At 39.5% G+C, this 16586-nt stretch overlaps 1 protein-coding gene across 4 annotated transcripts in view; it reads right to left on the bottom strand.

Moving 5' to 3' along the window:
* Window positions 1-16586, bottom strand: part of LOC132378043 (kelch domain-containing protein 8B-like) — a 179215-nt gene that overhangs the window by 140403 nt on the left and 22226 nt on the right. For all 4 annotated transcript variants that reach the window (XM_059944687.1, XM_059944691.1, XM_059944688.1 and 1 more), the window contains exon 2: window positions 699-863. In XM_059944687.1, coding sequence (XP_059800670.1) covers window positions 699-863 — 165 coding nt within the window. The remainder of the gene's footprint in view (window positions 1-698; window positions 864-16586) is intronic.

Below are 16586 nucleotides of genomic sequence, written 5' to 3'. Positions count from 1 at the left end.
TTAGCACAATCCTCGCTGGTTTGATTTGATGCTTTGTACATGTGACTGATAAAGCTAATCTTTATCTTTGACAAAATTGAATGTTGTAGGTACTTTAGTTAAGCATAAAGAAGTTAAAGTGTTTCGGCTTAATATTGGCTTCTGCCATAACTCTGATGGGATGATTAGGAATGGGTCATGGTACTGATATTGCCAGCTGACAAATCTGTTTACCTTGAATGGACAGAGCTATGCTATGGGAAAGATGGAATGAGCAGAGCGGAGGGGGACTGTGAAAGGGGGTGCATGCTACTGTGGAACAGAAAGGGATAACATCAAAGATAATGACTAAAATGACAGGGAGTGGGTTTGGATGAATGGCTTTTAGAGCCAATATAGATAGAATGAGTTTAATAACTTTTTTCGTGCCAAATCAGGAGGTATGCTCAAAGAGCAGAATGAGTGATTCATGTCCCGATTTCATCTGTTCCCAACCTCCATGTGTTCAACCAGAAAGACAAAAATGCATTAATTACATCAGCTTTAATAATGGCATTGCCCCCGGGACAAGTACAACTTCAGTGCCCCACTTCAACAATTAAAATAAGCATTATTAAAGTAGTTTAAAACAACTTTAACACACCGGTAGGTGTTGAAACAGAAACAAGTAAAGCTACAGCAATAACAGACTATTCATCCTGCCAGAAGTATTCATTTACCTAGGACAAAAATCTTGTTGCCCTTGAGGTAGGCCGAGGCTGCGTACTGGGGTGTCAGCATTGGTGGCAAGGGATGCCAGTGATCACTGGCTGGGTCGTACACACGTACCAGTGCTTGCGGAGCTGCGTCAGAACCCATCCCTCCCAGAGCGTAAACCCTGCCATCTGAAACAGAGAATGCAATCAAAGCAGGGGTGCAACAAAACAACAATAACAGAACCCAAAATGATCACAAATAAACCCAGTCATGGAGAGAACTTACAGAGAGTGGCAGGCTGGAACATGCGTTTCTGTAAAAGTGTTACACTAACTGCTACATCACTGTGCTGCTCTATGCTAGAAGAACTCAGCAAGTCATGTCCCATCAATGGAGGGGAATAAACATTCAATGTTTCAGGCCAAAACCCCTGATCAGGACTGGAAAGGAAGGAGACAGAAGGTGGGGAGGGGAAAGAGTACAAGCTGGCAGGTGATAGGTGAGACCAGTCAGCGTCTGTGAATTTGTATTGTCAAATTCAGTTCATCCAAACTCATTCTGAAAGATTTGGGGCTTATTCATTTACAGTGTTCCTTCATTTGGCTTATCCAAAATTTACTCTAACTTCTGCACAATGGAATTCTCACATCAGAATGTAAAACAAAAGGCAAAAAATAGTGGAAGCAAATAGGGCCATGAAAAGTATGGAATATGCATGACTTCCTTTGACTGATGATGTTGGTGTTGTACCATAAAACCATTAATTATGTGTATCCAGCACACAAAGCAAAAGGCAATCATGACCTTTTCTCTTTTTAGTGTGACTGATTTTCTTGAAATATAAATAATATGGTTGTCCTGAATAAGAAAATACTTAAATATAATGTTACATGATGCCACAAGAAGGAACTTTGCATAAATACAGGGAATACCTACTATTGCATGCTTTCTCTTTCCAAAGGAAGCAGTTATATTGCTGAGCTAAATGAGGTTGTGAGAGGAAAATTTAAGAATAAGGTCATAAGAGCAGAATTAGGCCATTCGACCCAATGAATCTGCTCTGACATTCCATCATGACTGATGTATTATTCATCTCAACCCCTTTCTCTTGCCTTCTCCCCTTAACTTTTCACACCTGTACTAATTAAGAATATACTGCTTTAAATACACCCAATGTCTTGGTCTCCACAGCCATTCATGGCAATGAATTCCATAGATTCATCACTCTCTGGTTAAAGAATCTCATTCTCATCTCTGTTCTAAAGGGGTGACCTTCTATCCTGAGGCTATGCCCTCTGGTCCTGGGCTCTCCCACTACTGGAAACATCCTCTCCACCTCTATCTATCTATCTATCTATCTATCTATCTATCTAGGCTTTTCAATAGTTGACAGGTTTCAATGAGATCCCCCCCATTCTTCTGAACTCTAGCAAGTGCAGGTCCACTGCCATCAAACCCTCCTCCTACATTAACCCTTTCATTCCCAAGATAATTCTAGTGAATCTCCTCTGAGCATAGCCAACATAAACCAAACTAAAGCTGTTTCAAAAAATGTATTCATCCTCTCAAGCCATATAATTTCTCTTGGAAATTTAAAAAGGAAACCCTTTGATGTGTTCCATTGTCTACTATTTTAATGCTGATGTTAATACATTAAAAATGAATTTTCTTAATTTAAGGCAGTGAATATCACAATGCTTAACCTGCTCTACTATGATCCAAGAAATGAATGAATTATTCATCCAGCCTCAAGTTTATATTTGACCAATTTAGAACATAGAATGCTGCAGTACAGGACAGGCCCTTCAGTCCACAATGCTTTGTCGACTTTTTAACCTATTCTAAGATTAGTCTAACTCCACCATGCTCCACCCCAAGCTCAGCTGTGAAAGGAGGAGGGTTGGCCATGGGCTTAGCAACCCGTTCCCGTAAAAACCCAGAGCTGCAGAAGACATCATCCTGTTAGAAGATGGGCTACACCTCGGGATAACTAGCCCAGGACTGAAGGCTGTGGTGAGCTGCTGTCAGTAGCCTATGTCCCAGTGGGAATGATGAGCTCAAATAAGTAAGAAAGATCAAACTAACCCTTCCCATCTATATAACCTTCCACTTTCTATCATCCACCTGTCTATCTAAGAGTCTCTTAATTGCCCTTAATGTACCTGTCTCTCCCACCGTCCCTGGCAGGCATTCCATGCCCCTACCACTCTCTGTATAAAGAAGGTATCCTTGTCGTCACCATGATACTTTCCTCCAATCACCTGAAAACAATGCCTGCTGGTAATGGCCATTTCTCCTTGGAAAATGGTCTGACAATTCACTTCTTATCAACAAATTAAATTCAAGTAATGAAATAAATCTGGAGTGTAAAACTGGAGTCAGTAATAATGACCATTAAACCCCTGGTTTGGTGATTGACTAATGTCCGTAAAGAAAGGTAATACATTGTCACTTGTCATTTGTTTGGTCACAGCAGTCTCTCCAGTCCAACAAATGCGTGTCTTAAATATTTTACTCATGAGCTCAAGAACATGTTTAATATTAGTAATATAAAAAACTACATGTCTGGCTCATTGGTAAGGCAAACAGTGGGGGAGCTGTGTGGCCTGGGCTGTTGCCTGGACCAGGTCCTTGTGCACAAGGCGATCCTTGCAGAAACATGTCTCCAGGACAACATCCCATGCACCATCAATCTTCAGACCACTCCACTTAGCTGATATTATTTTTGTGACTGTATATGCTATAGTAACTATATGTGCTGTGTGTGATGTAAGTACAGTATTCTACATCTTTGCCCCAGAGGAACGATGTTTCATTTGGCTGTATACATGCATATGGCTGAATAACACTTAAACTTGAACTTGAACCTGTTAGTCAACATGTACCTAGCAATATGCACAACTCTTAACTATAAATGACATTCTGAAAACATTCAGCAGGTGAAGCAACATCTGCAAAAAGAGAAACTGATCCAATATCTTTAATTTTAATTTTAACTTTTTTATTTAGAGATACAGCACAGTAACGGCCTAATGAGACTGTGACAGCCAATTACACCCATGTGCCCAATTAACCTACAAACAAATTCGTTTTTGAAATATGGGAGAAAACTGGAGCAGCTGGAGGAAACCCATACACTCCAGGGGAGAATGGCAGAATTGGTGCTGGTAGTAGTATTACACTACCCACTGCCCTACCATACTGCAATGGCTAGGAGGAGACAAAATGAGTTGCCAAACTTAAAGATGGTGAAATGTTAATTCTTTTATCTTTCTGTAAACACTGCCTGACATTATTTCCAGTATTTTCTGTTTTAATTTCAGATATTCAGCTGATTTTCATAGACTTAAGTCTTAAATGTCCTTTGAAATGGTCTAACAAATTATTTGGTGAAGAGGCAATCAGAAATAGACAACAAATGCTAGCTGGACATGCAACATCCACATCTTCTAAATTCATAAAAAATAAATAGATATCTCTATGCCAAGATTAGAGAAAAAATTTTCACATACAGTATTTCATTAAAGTAGTGCTTATGTCAGAAATTCTGATGATAATTTTGGAGTCAGGAACATGAGTATCAGGAGCGAAATGCACCAGGTAATTAACTCAATACACTTTCAACCAAAAATTAATTTTGCTTCCAATCAGCAATAGATATATTTATTTTGATTAAATCAAGAATTGATGTTATTTACCTTTCTATTAAATCACTATTCCTCAATGTACATGTATTAATCATTCTGTAAATAATTCCAAGTGAAAATAGCACCTAATCTGTCTACTGGCATTTAAGGAATAGAATCAGATTGTGGCCATTTCAAAGAACCAAAAGAAGTTGGAGTGGGTTGTAAATTTAGTCGGCTCCATCTTGGGTACTAGCCTATAAAGTAGCCAGGACATCTTCAAGCAGCGGAGCCTCAGAAAGGCAGCGTCCATTATTAAGGACCTCCAGACCTAGGGAAAGCTCTTTGCTCACTGTTCCCATCAAGTGGAAGGTACAGAAGCCTGAAAGCACATACTCAGCTATTCAGACACAGCTTGTCCCCTCTGCCATCTGATTCCTAAATGGACATTGGACTCTTGGACACAGCCACACTTTTTTAATATATATTGTTTATGTTTTTGCACTATTTTTAATCTATTCAATATATGCATACTGTAAATGATTTACTTATTTGTTATTATTATTAGTTTATTTATTTTTTTCTTCTGTATTATGTATTGCATTGAACTGCTGCTGCTAAATTAACAAATTTCATGACACATGCCGGTGATAATAAACCTGATTCTGATTCTGACTTGGCTGTTCCAAGGGCAAGAATAACTGTTTGATGTTATGGGGTTTAGATGTTTCAGAAGGGACAGGGAGAGAAGTAAAAAAGGTGAGATGGTGACATTGCTAAGTAGGCTAGTATCACAGCTGCAGAAAGGGAGGACATCATAAAAGGAGAATCTACTGAGTCAGTGTGGATGGAAGTCGTAAACAGCAAGGCAGCTATCACTCTATGGGAAATATTCAATATCTCTCTGCACTACCCCCTCCCATAGTAATAGGAACAATGGGAAACAGATATGTAGCAGATTTAAGATACAAAATTAACAGGATTGTTATCATGGATGATTTCATCTTCCCTTATATTGATTGGCATCTCTCTAGTGCAAAAGGCTTAGATAGGGGCAGAATTTGGCAGGTGTGTCCAGGGATCCACCTTACTTTTCTGTATCTTTACTCGACTTTTATGAATGATTTTGATGAGGAAGTAGGAGTGTGGTTGGTTTTATTGTGGATAGTATGGAGAGTTGTTGTATGTTACAATGGGATATAGAGAGCTGGGCTGAGAAGTCGCAGATGGAGCTCAGTCCAGAAGACTGTAAGTTACACATTTTGGTAGATTGAACTTGAAGGCGAATTACCGGGTTGATGATTAATTCTATCCTGATAGCATGTTTCTAAACCTCTTCTGCTCCTTTGTCATGTCTTGTGACCTCTCTAGGAAAGCTCCAGTTTATTAACATTTCAGAAAGACAAAGACTGATCCACGTAGAGCAATCGCGACTAATGAATTTGGAGATCAGTCGCCAAGTATTCAGCCTCTGAAAGTGTTGCATCTTAGTAATGATTTAAATTTTTTTGTTTAGTAAGCTTGGAACTGAATCAGAAAAACTTTAATTTTGATTCATAGAAGGTAAAAAGAAGATTAAAACAATTGTAGCAGTAAGGGATAACAGATTTAAAGTGAGTGGGAACTCTGTTTTTCAGACACAGATCAATCAGTTGATGTACGAAAGAAGCTGCCAGAGGAAATGGTATTGACAAGTACAACTAGTAGACACATATCCCTCTAAGACTTTCCTATCCATGGACATTTGGATATGTTTGTGGACATTTGGATATGTTTGTGGACATTTGGATATGTTCATGGACATTTTGATATGTTCGTGGCCATTTCGAAACGTTTATGGACATTTGGATATGTTCATGGATATTTCGATATGTTTGTGGACATTTGGATATGTTCATGGACATTTGGATATGTTCATGGATACTTGGATATGTTCCTGGATATTTTGAAATGTTTATGGACATTTGGATAAGTTAATGGACATTTCAGTAAGTTTATGGACATTTGGATATGATTGTGGACATTTGGATATGTCTGTGGACATTTGGATATGTTCGTGGACATTTCGGTATACTGGTGAACATTTTGATATGTCCGTACACATTTTGATATGTTTGTGGATATTTGGAAATGTTGATGGATATCTGGATATGTTCGTGGACATTTGGATATGTTCGTGGCCATTTCCAAATGTTTATGGACATTTGGATATGTTGATGAATATTTGGGTATGTTCGTGGACATTTGGATACGTTCATGGACATTTGAATATGTTGATGAATATTTGGATATACTCGTGAACATTTTGATATGCTCATGGATATTTGGATATGTTTGTGGACATTTGAATATGTTCATGGACATTTGGATATGTCTGTGGACTTTTTGATATGTCCGTACACATTTTGATATGCTCATGGATATTTGGATATATTTATGCAAATTTGGAAATGTTGGTGGACAGTTGGATATGTTTGTGGCCATTTCAAAATGTTTATGGAAATTTGGATATGTACATGGATATTTGGATATGTTTATGCACATTTGGAAATGTTGGTGGACAGTTGGATATGTTTATGGACATTTGGATAAGTTTATGGATATTTCAATAAGTTAATGGACATTTGGATATATTTATGGACATTTAGAAATGTTCGTGGACATTTGAATATGTTCGTGTATATTTAGAAATGAGTACGGGCATTTGGATATGTTTATGGATATTTGGATATGTTCATGGACATTTGCATATGCCCATGGACATTTGGATATGTTGATGGATATTTGGGTATGTTCGTGGACATTTGGATATGTTCGTGGACATTTGGATATGTTCGTGGACATTTGGATATACTCGTGAACAGTTTGATATGCTCATGGATATTTGGATACATTCGTGGCCATTTCCCAATGTTTGTGGACATTTGGATATGTTCGTGGAAATTTGGATATGTACACGGATATTTGGATATGTTTATGCACATTTGGAAATGTTGGTGGGCAGTTGGATATGTTTATGGATATTTGGATATGTTTATGGACATTTCAATATGTTTGTGGCCTTTTCAAAATGTTTATGGACATTTGGATATGTTTATGCAAATTTGGAAATGTTTATGGACATTTCAATAAGTTTATGGACATTTGGATATATTAATGGATATTTGGATATGTTTATGGACATTTAGAAATGTTCGTGGATATTTGGATATGTTCGTGGATATTTGGATATGTTTATGGACATTTAGAAATGTTCGTGGACATTTGGATATGTTCATGGACATTTGGATATGTTCGTGGACATTTGGATATGTTCGTGGACAGTTGGATATGTTCGTGGACATTTGGATATGTTTATGGACATTTGGATATGTTCGTGGACATTTGGATACGTTCATGGACATTTGGATATGTTCGTGGACATTTGGATATGTTCATGGACATTTGGATATGTTCATGGACATTTGGATATGTTCGTGGACATTTGGATATGTTCATGGACATTTGGATATGTTCATGGATGTTTGGATATGTTTGTGGACATTTGGATATGTTCATGGACATTTGGATATTTTCATGGACATTTGGATATGTTCATGGATGTTTGGATATGTTTGTGGACATTTGGATATGTTCATGGATGTTTGGATATGTTCGTGGACATTTGGATATGTTCATGGATGTCTGGATATGTTCGTGGACATTTGGATATGTTCGTGGACATTTGGATATGTTTGTGTACATTTGGATATGTTCCTGGACATTTGGATATATTTATGGACATTTGGATATGTTCATGGAGATTTGGATATGTTCGTGGACATTTGGATATACTTGTGGACATTTGGAGATGTTCGTGGACATTTGGGTATGTGCATGGGTATTTGGGTATGCACATGGACATTTAGATATCTTTGTGGCCATTTCAAAATGTTTATTGACATTTGGATATGCCCATGGACATTTGGATATGTTTATGGACATTTGGATATATTTATGGAAATTTGAATATGCTCGTGGACATTTGGATATGTCCGTACATATTTTAATATGCCCATGGACATTTTGATCTGTTTATGGACATTGGGTATGTTCATGGGCATTTGGATATACTTATAGACATTTGGGTATGTTCACCGACATTTGGGATGTACCCATGTACTTTGGGATGTGCCAGTTGACATTGGGATATGCCCATAGATATCCCGATATATTCATGGATATTTGGACATGTCATTGGCATCTGGATATGTTCATGGACAGAAACGGTTTAGAGGGATTTGGACCAAATACTGACAAATCAGATTAGCTGAGGTTGTCACCTTGTCATCCTGGACAAATTGGGCCAGTTTTCATTTTATATGACTCTATTAAGCCAAAGAATGAAAAGTTAAAAACGTTAGTTGCTTCATAAGCCAGGCAATCAGGGACACAACTATAAAAAGCACTGCAATTTTATTGAAATTAAAGGGACTGCTGTATTGTTTCAAAACACCAAACATATATCGACTTACTTATTGAGATCCAGCATGGAACAGGCCCTTCTGGCCATTCGAGTCATGCCGTCCAGAATCCCCGGTTTAATCGTAGCCTAATCATAAGACAACTGATAATATCCAATTAACCTTTGGACTGTTGGAGGAAACTGGAGCACCCTGAGAAAATATTCCATGTAGCAGATGTACGGACTCCTTACAAATGATTCAGAATTAAACACCGACCTCAGATGTCCCAATGTGTAATAGCACTGTTCTAATAGCTACACTACTGTGGCACCAGTTAGTTGGATCCAGTGGTAGCAGTCAGTGTTAACTATACTAATGAGCAAAAGAATTACATGCAACAAAAATTTGTCTTCTTGAAGATCTGAGTGGTCATCTATGAATGGAGCCAAAAGAGATGGGGAAGATCTTAAATAGGTTATTAAATATTGAATACCTTATCTCCCGCCTAGGTAGCATCCTACCTGCCGGCATGAACATTCAACTCTCAGACCTCCGTTGATACCCCTGCCCCCCCTTACCCCATCCCTATCTATAATTTTAGTCTGGATCTCTTTCTCTCTCTTTTTCCCCCCTCACTATAATCTCCCCCCAGCCCTACCTTTCTTTCTCTTTTATTTCCCATAATCCTCCACCTTCCCCCAGCCCATTTCCCTTCAACCTATCACTTCCCAGCTCTCTACTTCAGCCCTCCCCCCACTTCTTATCCCCCCTCGACCATCCCATGTTACTTCACTCCTGATGAAGGGTTTCAGCCCGAAACGTCGTCACTACCTCCTCCCATAGATGCTGTCTGGCCTGCTGAGTTCTGCCAGCATTTCGTGTTCTTATTTATTTCCAGCAGCTGCAGATTCACTCATGTTGCCATTATCGCATTTGTGTTTACTTGGGAGATCAACACAGTCTATAGAACTGAGCCAAAACAGCAATAAGGTCATGGACCGTACAGAGATTGTGGAGGAGATGTTGGCTGCCTTGAGGCAAATTAGAGTGAATCAATCCCCAGAGCCTGAGAAGATGTTCCCTAACACCTGTGGGTGGTAAGTGCAGAAATTGCCTAGAGTCCTAGCAGAGATATTTAAATCATCCTTCATAATGCGTGAGTTGCCAGAAATTTGGTATATAGCTAACGTCATTCCATTGTTTAAGAACTTATAGGCTGGTGAGCCTGAAATCAGTTGTGGGTCAGTTAATGGAAAGGTATTCTAAGGGATGGGATATACAAGTATTTGAATAAACAGGAGACTGACTAAGGATAGCAAGCATGGTTTTATGTGTGGTAGGTCATGCCAAACTAATCTTATAAAGTTTTTCAAGGAAGTTCCCAGAAAAGTTAATGAAGTTGATGTTGTCTACATAGACATTAGCAAGTCCTTTGACAAGGTATTGTATGAGATGTTGGTTGAGAAGATTCAGTTGGCTGGCGTTCAAGATGAGGTAGTAAATTGGATTAGACATTGGCTTTGAGGGAGAAGCCAAAGGGTGATATTAGATGGTTGTCTCTCTGACTGGAGGTGTGTAACTAATGGCGTGCCACAGGGATCGCTGCAGGGTCCTTTGTTGTTCATCGTCTATATCAATGATCTGGATGGTAGTATAGTACACTGGATCAGCAAGTTTGCAGATGGACGGTGAAGAAGGCTAGTAACGCTTGCAGCAGGATCTGGACCAGCTGGAAAAATGGGCTGAAAAATGGCAGATGGGATTTAATGCAGACAAGTGTGAGGTATTGCACTTCGGGAGGACCAACCAGGGTAGGTTTTACACAGTAAACAGTAGGGCACTGAGGAGTGCAGTAGAACAGAGGGATCTAGGAATAAAGTGGCATCACACATAGGTACGGTCATTAAGAAAGCTTTTTTGGCACATCGGTCTTCATAAATAAAGTACTGAGTACAAGAGTTGAAGTTATGTTGAAGTTGTATATGACATTGTTGAGGCCTGATTTGGAGTTTTGTATGCTGTTCTTTCTGGTCACCTATCTACAGGAAAGATGTAAATAAGATTGAAAAAGTGCAGAGAAAATTTATAAGGATGTTGCTGGGACTTGAGGACCTGAGTTACAGGGAAAGCCTGAATACATTAGGAATTTATTCCCTAGAACATTAAAGATTGGGGGGAGATTTGATAGAGCTTCACAGAATTATGAGAGGTTCAGATAGGGTAACTGCAAACAGACTTTTTCCATTGAGGTTTGGTGAGACTAGGATTAGAGGTCATAGGTTAAAGGTGAAAGGTGAAATCATTAAGCAGAACATGGGAGGGAGCTTTTTCTGTCAGAGGGTGGTGAGAGATCTGGCACTGGAAATGGTAGATTCGGGTTCAATTTCAACATTTTAAAGAAATTTGGATTTGTATATGGATGTGAGGGGTATGGAGGCCTCTGGACCAGGTTCAGGTCAAAGGGACTAGGCCAAAGGACCTCTTTCTGTGCTGTAGTTCTCTAAGAATATTGGCATTCTTTCATCAAACAAGGACCAAGATAATATTATCAGTCTCATCCAGATCAGAAAGACCCTGCAGTTGCATCTTTCATTAGAACTTGCAGAAAAAGCTCCAACATTAAACACTGAAATCCTCCATTAAGTTGAGGGCACAAATATGAAAAAATCTGCAAAGTCTGGAAATCCAAGCAACACTCACAAGGTGCTGGAGGAACTCAGCAGGCCAGGCGGCATCTATGGAAAACAGTCGATATTTCAGGCCGAGACCCTTCATCAGGATTGGGGCTGTGGACCAGGAACATGATCCTGAAAGAAAGGTACTTTCTAACGTACAATTTTTTTCCTGGAGCTTTAAATTTTTCATAATGAGGAATGGAGTTCTATTTTAAAAATCTGGTAATGAGTAAGGCTCCTAGTCGAAGTTCCCTTCCCCTGTACATTGGGGAACAGAGCTGAAGGTGTTGTATACTGTGCATAGATGTTCAGCCACCTGACCTTTCTGTGGCCAGAAGGAGTCCGTGTACCATGGAATGTGAGAGATTGCAGTCTCTGTTAAAATATCTGAAAGGCTTCTCCTCAAGTTGTTGTTACTCTTCAAGCCCGAGTTCCTGATCAACGATCACCCAGTGCAGAGTGGAGAGAGCTGCTCAGGGGATCTCCTATTGTGTATGCTCCCGAGCCTGGCCACCCACAGGTCCAGACAGCAGGCAGTCGAAAGCTCTGTCTAAGCCAACTGTCTGCCCCTCTTCCAGGGTTATGCTCAGGAGTCCTTGGAGGAGGAGCTTGTGGTCCCTATGGGGACAGTGGGGGATTTCGGAGAACAGTGGACCCTCAGCTGCTCAAATGAGATGTAGGTAGTAATAAAGATATTCGGAACTGAAAATAGTTTATAATGACCCAATTTATTTTATAGCAATTTGTTGGTGAATTGTAAGAAAAGTGAGTGAGAGCAATCCCTGTACTTAGGTAAGGCTACTAAATATTAAAGTTCAAAGTAAATTTATTATCAAAATACATATATGTCACCATATACAACCATGAAATTCATTTTCTTGTGGGCATATTCAATAAATCCATAATAGATCGATAGATAGATACTTTATAGATCCCAAAGGTTACAAGTGCACAGATATACAGATATTAGATAGAAAGAATAAAGGTAAGCACCCCAAACAGCCTAACAAGAGGGGGGGTTCATCACTTCTCTGGCTGTAGGTTGACTCATTACAGAGGGTAAGGATGAAATCATACGGTGCTCTTTGGAGCAGTGCAGTTGTCTTAGTCTGTTACTAAAAGTGATCTGCAAAGGTGGCATGCAGAGGGTGAGAAACATTGTCCAGAGTCGCCAGGATTTTCCACAGGGCCCTTTGTTCCACTGCAGCCTCTGGTGTGTTCAGTTTGACTCCTATAACCGAGCCAGCCTTTCTAATACAATCAAAGTTATAGGACTAAGGCGAATAATGGGAAAACATTGAAAGACTGGAGCGACTGGGCTTGTATACGATGGAATTTAGAAGGATGGTAGGGGATCTGATCGAGACATATAAGATTATTAAGGGATTGGAAATGCTGGAGGCAGGAAGCATATTCCCGCTGATGGGTGAGTCCAGGACTAGAGGCCACAGTTTAAGAATAAGAGGTAGGCCATTTAGAACAGAGATGCGGAAAATCTTTTTCACCCAGAGAGTGGTGTGCTCTGCCCCAGAAGGCAGTGGAGGTCAAGTCTCTGGATGCTTTCAAGAGAGAGTTTGATAGAGCTCTTATAGATAGCAGGGTCAAGGGATATGGGGAGAGGACAAGAACGGGGTACTGATTGTGTATGATCAGCCATGATCACAGTGAATGGCCATGCTGGCTAGAAGGGCCGAATGGCCTATTCCTGCACTTACTGTCTATTGTCTATTGTCTAAAACATATACAGATCAGCCGAGGCCACATCAAATGGTAGGAAACTCGAAGGGTTCAATGGTCAACTTTGTTCCTCTATTTTTCTTTCCACAGTTGATCGTAGAATGATGAAAGCCTAATTGCAGCTTGCTCTGACATGTGAGAAAAGTGACTGTTGTTGCATTTTAACCAGACAGAAATAGAACGTGGAGCAAACAGCAAACTGCTGCAGTGCTCTCCGCTCTCCTTCCTGACGCAGGGTGTCCACACACAGTTCCTTTCCCCACCACAGATGCTGCTCAACCCACTCAATTTATACAACAATTTTCTTACTCCAATATCTACAGCTCTTTGTGTCTCCATTAATTGAACATAATCTCTTCTTATTTATTTGGGTGATATGTTGATTCCTTCTCTCACCTGTGGATAAACTTTAAACTTAAAGTTGTCTATTTTCACTTACTTGCTTCCATTTACAATAAGAACTGCATCAATAATGCAATTGCATAGAATAGAAAGCAGTAGCCATAGGAGATGATTGGGCTTTTGACTGATGTGGGAAGAGAGTACAATGTCCTGTACAGTGCATCACAGTTCTGTGAGATGTGGATAAGTGGGTTTTAGTCCAGCCTTCAATGAAATGCTGTCAACACTTTCTGTTAAGGTGCAAGCATAAATAATAGGGATAATTGAGATGCTAGAATTGTATCTAATCATAAGGATTGGGAGAACGCCACAAATTCTTGCCTTTCTTGAAAGACACAATTATTGCTCTCATTTTGCACTATTTTATTTTTATGCATTTTTGTTATAGTATATAGTATTTTTATGCCTTGCACTGTACTGCAGCCAGAAAACAACAATTTTCACAACGTACTGTATGTCAGTGATCAAAAACTTGATTCTGATTCACTTGGATAATTAGTTTTTGCATGATATATTAGAATAAAATAATTGATTACTTCATAACAAAATAATTAAGATAGTCTAGGAATGACCAGGTATATTACAGGATCTGAAATTGTGTACTGAAACCACTCAGGTGCCTGCTAATTATTTTCCAAGTGTGCCACCATTGTGCTTACAAATGGGGTGCCATTCGAGAAGAAACACGAGAACTTATTCACCTCTGATACTGCAGAATTTTTTAAAACAGATTTAATTTGTATTATTTACATTACCGCCATTCGATGATTCAACATGTGATTCCTGTACAAGACCTCTCAAAAGAACACCAGAATCTGAGTTTTAATTATTGTATCTTCACTGTCCTCAGCAAATACCCTGTTTCCCTGGAGACACCTTGACAACCTGATGACATAATTATCTCATTTAAATAAACAAACAAATATTTTGCCCCTTAACCCTGCAGCTGTGCTGATGAGGTCCATCCTACTTTAGATAATATTCATTGTGAAAAAAAAATATTAACCTTTCAAGTGCTGGAATGACATTTATGATTTTTTGTTTCATCCAAGAGTGCTAAGAAAGATCTAAACACTGAATCATTAAAAGCACGAAAACAGGCTGAACTTGACTCTAGGAAATGTACTACACAAGCTGAAGTGAAGATTATTACTGAGTATGTTGCCTTAGTGTGTGTTTTCTTGACTCCCCCTTCAGGGATTCGAGAGAACACACCAGTTCTCATTGAGGGGTTAGCAGTGGAAAGGGTGAGCAATTTCAACATACTTGAAGAATTATCCAGGGCCCAACATCCTGATGTAATTACAAAGAAGGCATGTCAGCAGCTATACTTCATTAGATTTGATACAGTATGTCACCAAGACTCTAGCAAATTTCTACAGATGTACCATGGGGCACATTCTAACTAGTTGCATCTCTGGTATGCGGGTGGGGGGCACTACACAGGATCAGAAAACAGCTGCAGAGGGTTGCAAACTCAGCCAGCTCTCTATCATAGGCACTAGCCCCCCACCCAGCTCTCTATCATAGGCACTAGCCCACCTAGCATTGCCTCTGATGGGCAGCATCCATCATTAAGGACCCCCATCATCTCAGATATGCCCTCTTTGCACTACTGCCATCAAAGGGGAGGTACAGTTTCATTATTGTAATCTATAATATTTTCGTGCTGCCACAATCCAACAAATTTCATGACATATTCTGATTCTGATTCAATGTCATGTGCCTTTACCACTGTTTCATTCTTGCTTTTAATTTCTCTAGAATCATCAAGTGTGATTTTAACTCACTCCACCCACAAACTGTGGTATGAATCTGGGTCAAAAATCAAATTGCTATATCAACCCACTTCACTGCTCTTTGGATAATCCAGTTGTCTACTTCATGAAATGGAAATCCTCATTAATTTATGAAAATTGGGACAGGTTTATAACACGTCATTATTCCTATGACAGGAAACATAGGTTCAGTTCTTCCAATCCAATAGTTATTTATTGAGATATTCTTTTAGGACTTTACTAATGATCCCTGTGGAAGTCATGGTTTCCGGCAATATCTTCCCAAAAAGATACTTCCTGCTATACTACCCCTGGCTAGAATTACCCAGCAGTGATCTGTTTGTAGATTCCTGCACAATCCAGGAAATCTGGCAGAAGTATGACCATTCAAATAAGCTGCTGGGAAATAAGTCTTTTTTTCCATACTCAAAAATTGTCTGGTGACATAGGAGGAGGTCCTTCAGCCCAAAAATTCTATGCTGGCACTTAGGATAATCCCAATCAGCAACCCCCTCCAAATTTTCCCTGTGACCTTTTCCACACAGCTCTTCAATTCTGCACTCACCAACCTCCAGTCCAAGATTCTATCACATATCTACACAGAAGACTGGAAAATTTCAAATGTCACTCCACTCTTCAAGAATGGGGAGAGGCAGAAGAAAGGAAACTATAGACCAGTTAGTCTGACCTCAGTGGTTGAGAAGAAGTTGGAGTCAATTGTTAAGGATGAAATCTCAAGGTACTTGGAGGCATGTGATAAAATAGGCCTTAGTCAGCATGGCTTCCTCAAGGAAAAATCTTGCCTGATAAAATCTGTTTGAATTCTTTGAAGAAATAACAATCAGGATAGACAAAGGAGGATCAGTTGATGTTGTGTACTTGGATTTTCAGAAGGCCTTTGACAAGGTGCCACATATGAGGCTGCTTAACAAGCTACAAGCCCATGTATTATGGGAAAGATTCCACATGGATAAATCCATGGCTGACTGGCATGTGGCAAAGACTGGGAATAAAGGGAGCCTTTTCTGGCTGGCTGCCGGTGACTAGTGGTGTTCCACAGGGATCTGTGTTGGGACCAATTCGTTTTACACTATATGTCAATGATTTAGATGATGGAATTGATGGCTTTGTTGCAAAGCTTGCAGACGATATGAAGATAGGTGGAGGGGCAGGTAGTTTTGAGGAAGAAGAGAGATTACAGAAGGGCTTAGACAGATTAGGAGAATGGGCAAAAAATGGCAGATGGAA

The sequence above is a fragment of the Hypanus sabinus genome, chromosome 19, assembly GCF_030144855.1.
Source record: "Hypanus sabinus isolate sHypSab1 chromosome 19, sHypSab1.hap1, whole genome shotgun sequence".
Classification (NCBI taxonomy): Eukaryota; Metazoa; Chordata; class Chondrichthyes; order Myliobatiformes; family Dasyatidae; genus Hypanus; species Hypanus sabinus.
The sequence above is the reverse complement of the archived record's forward strand: the minus strand, read 5'-3'. Positions and strand labels throughout refer to the sequence as shown.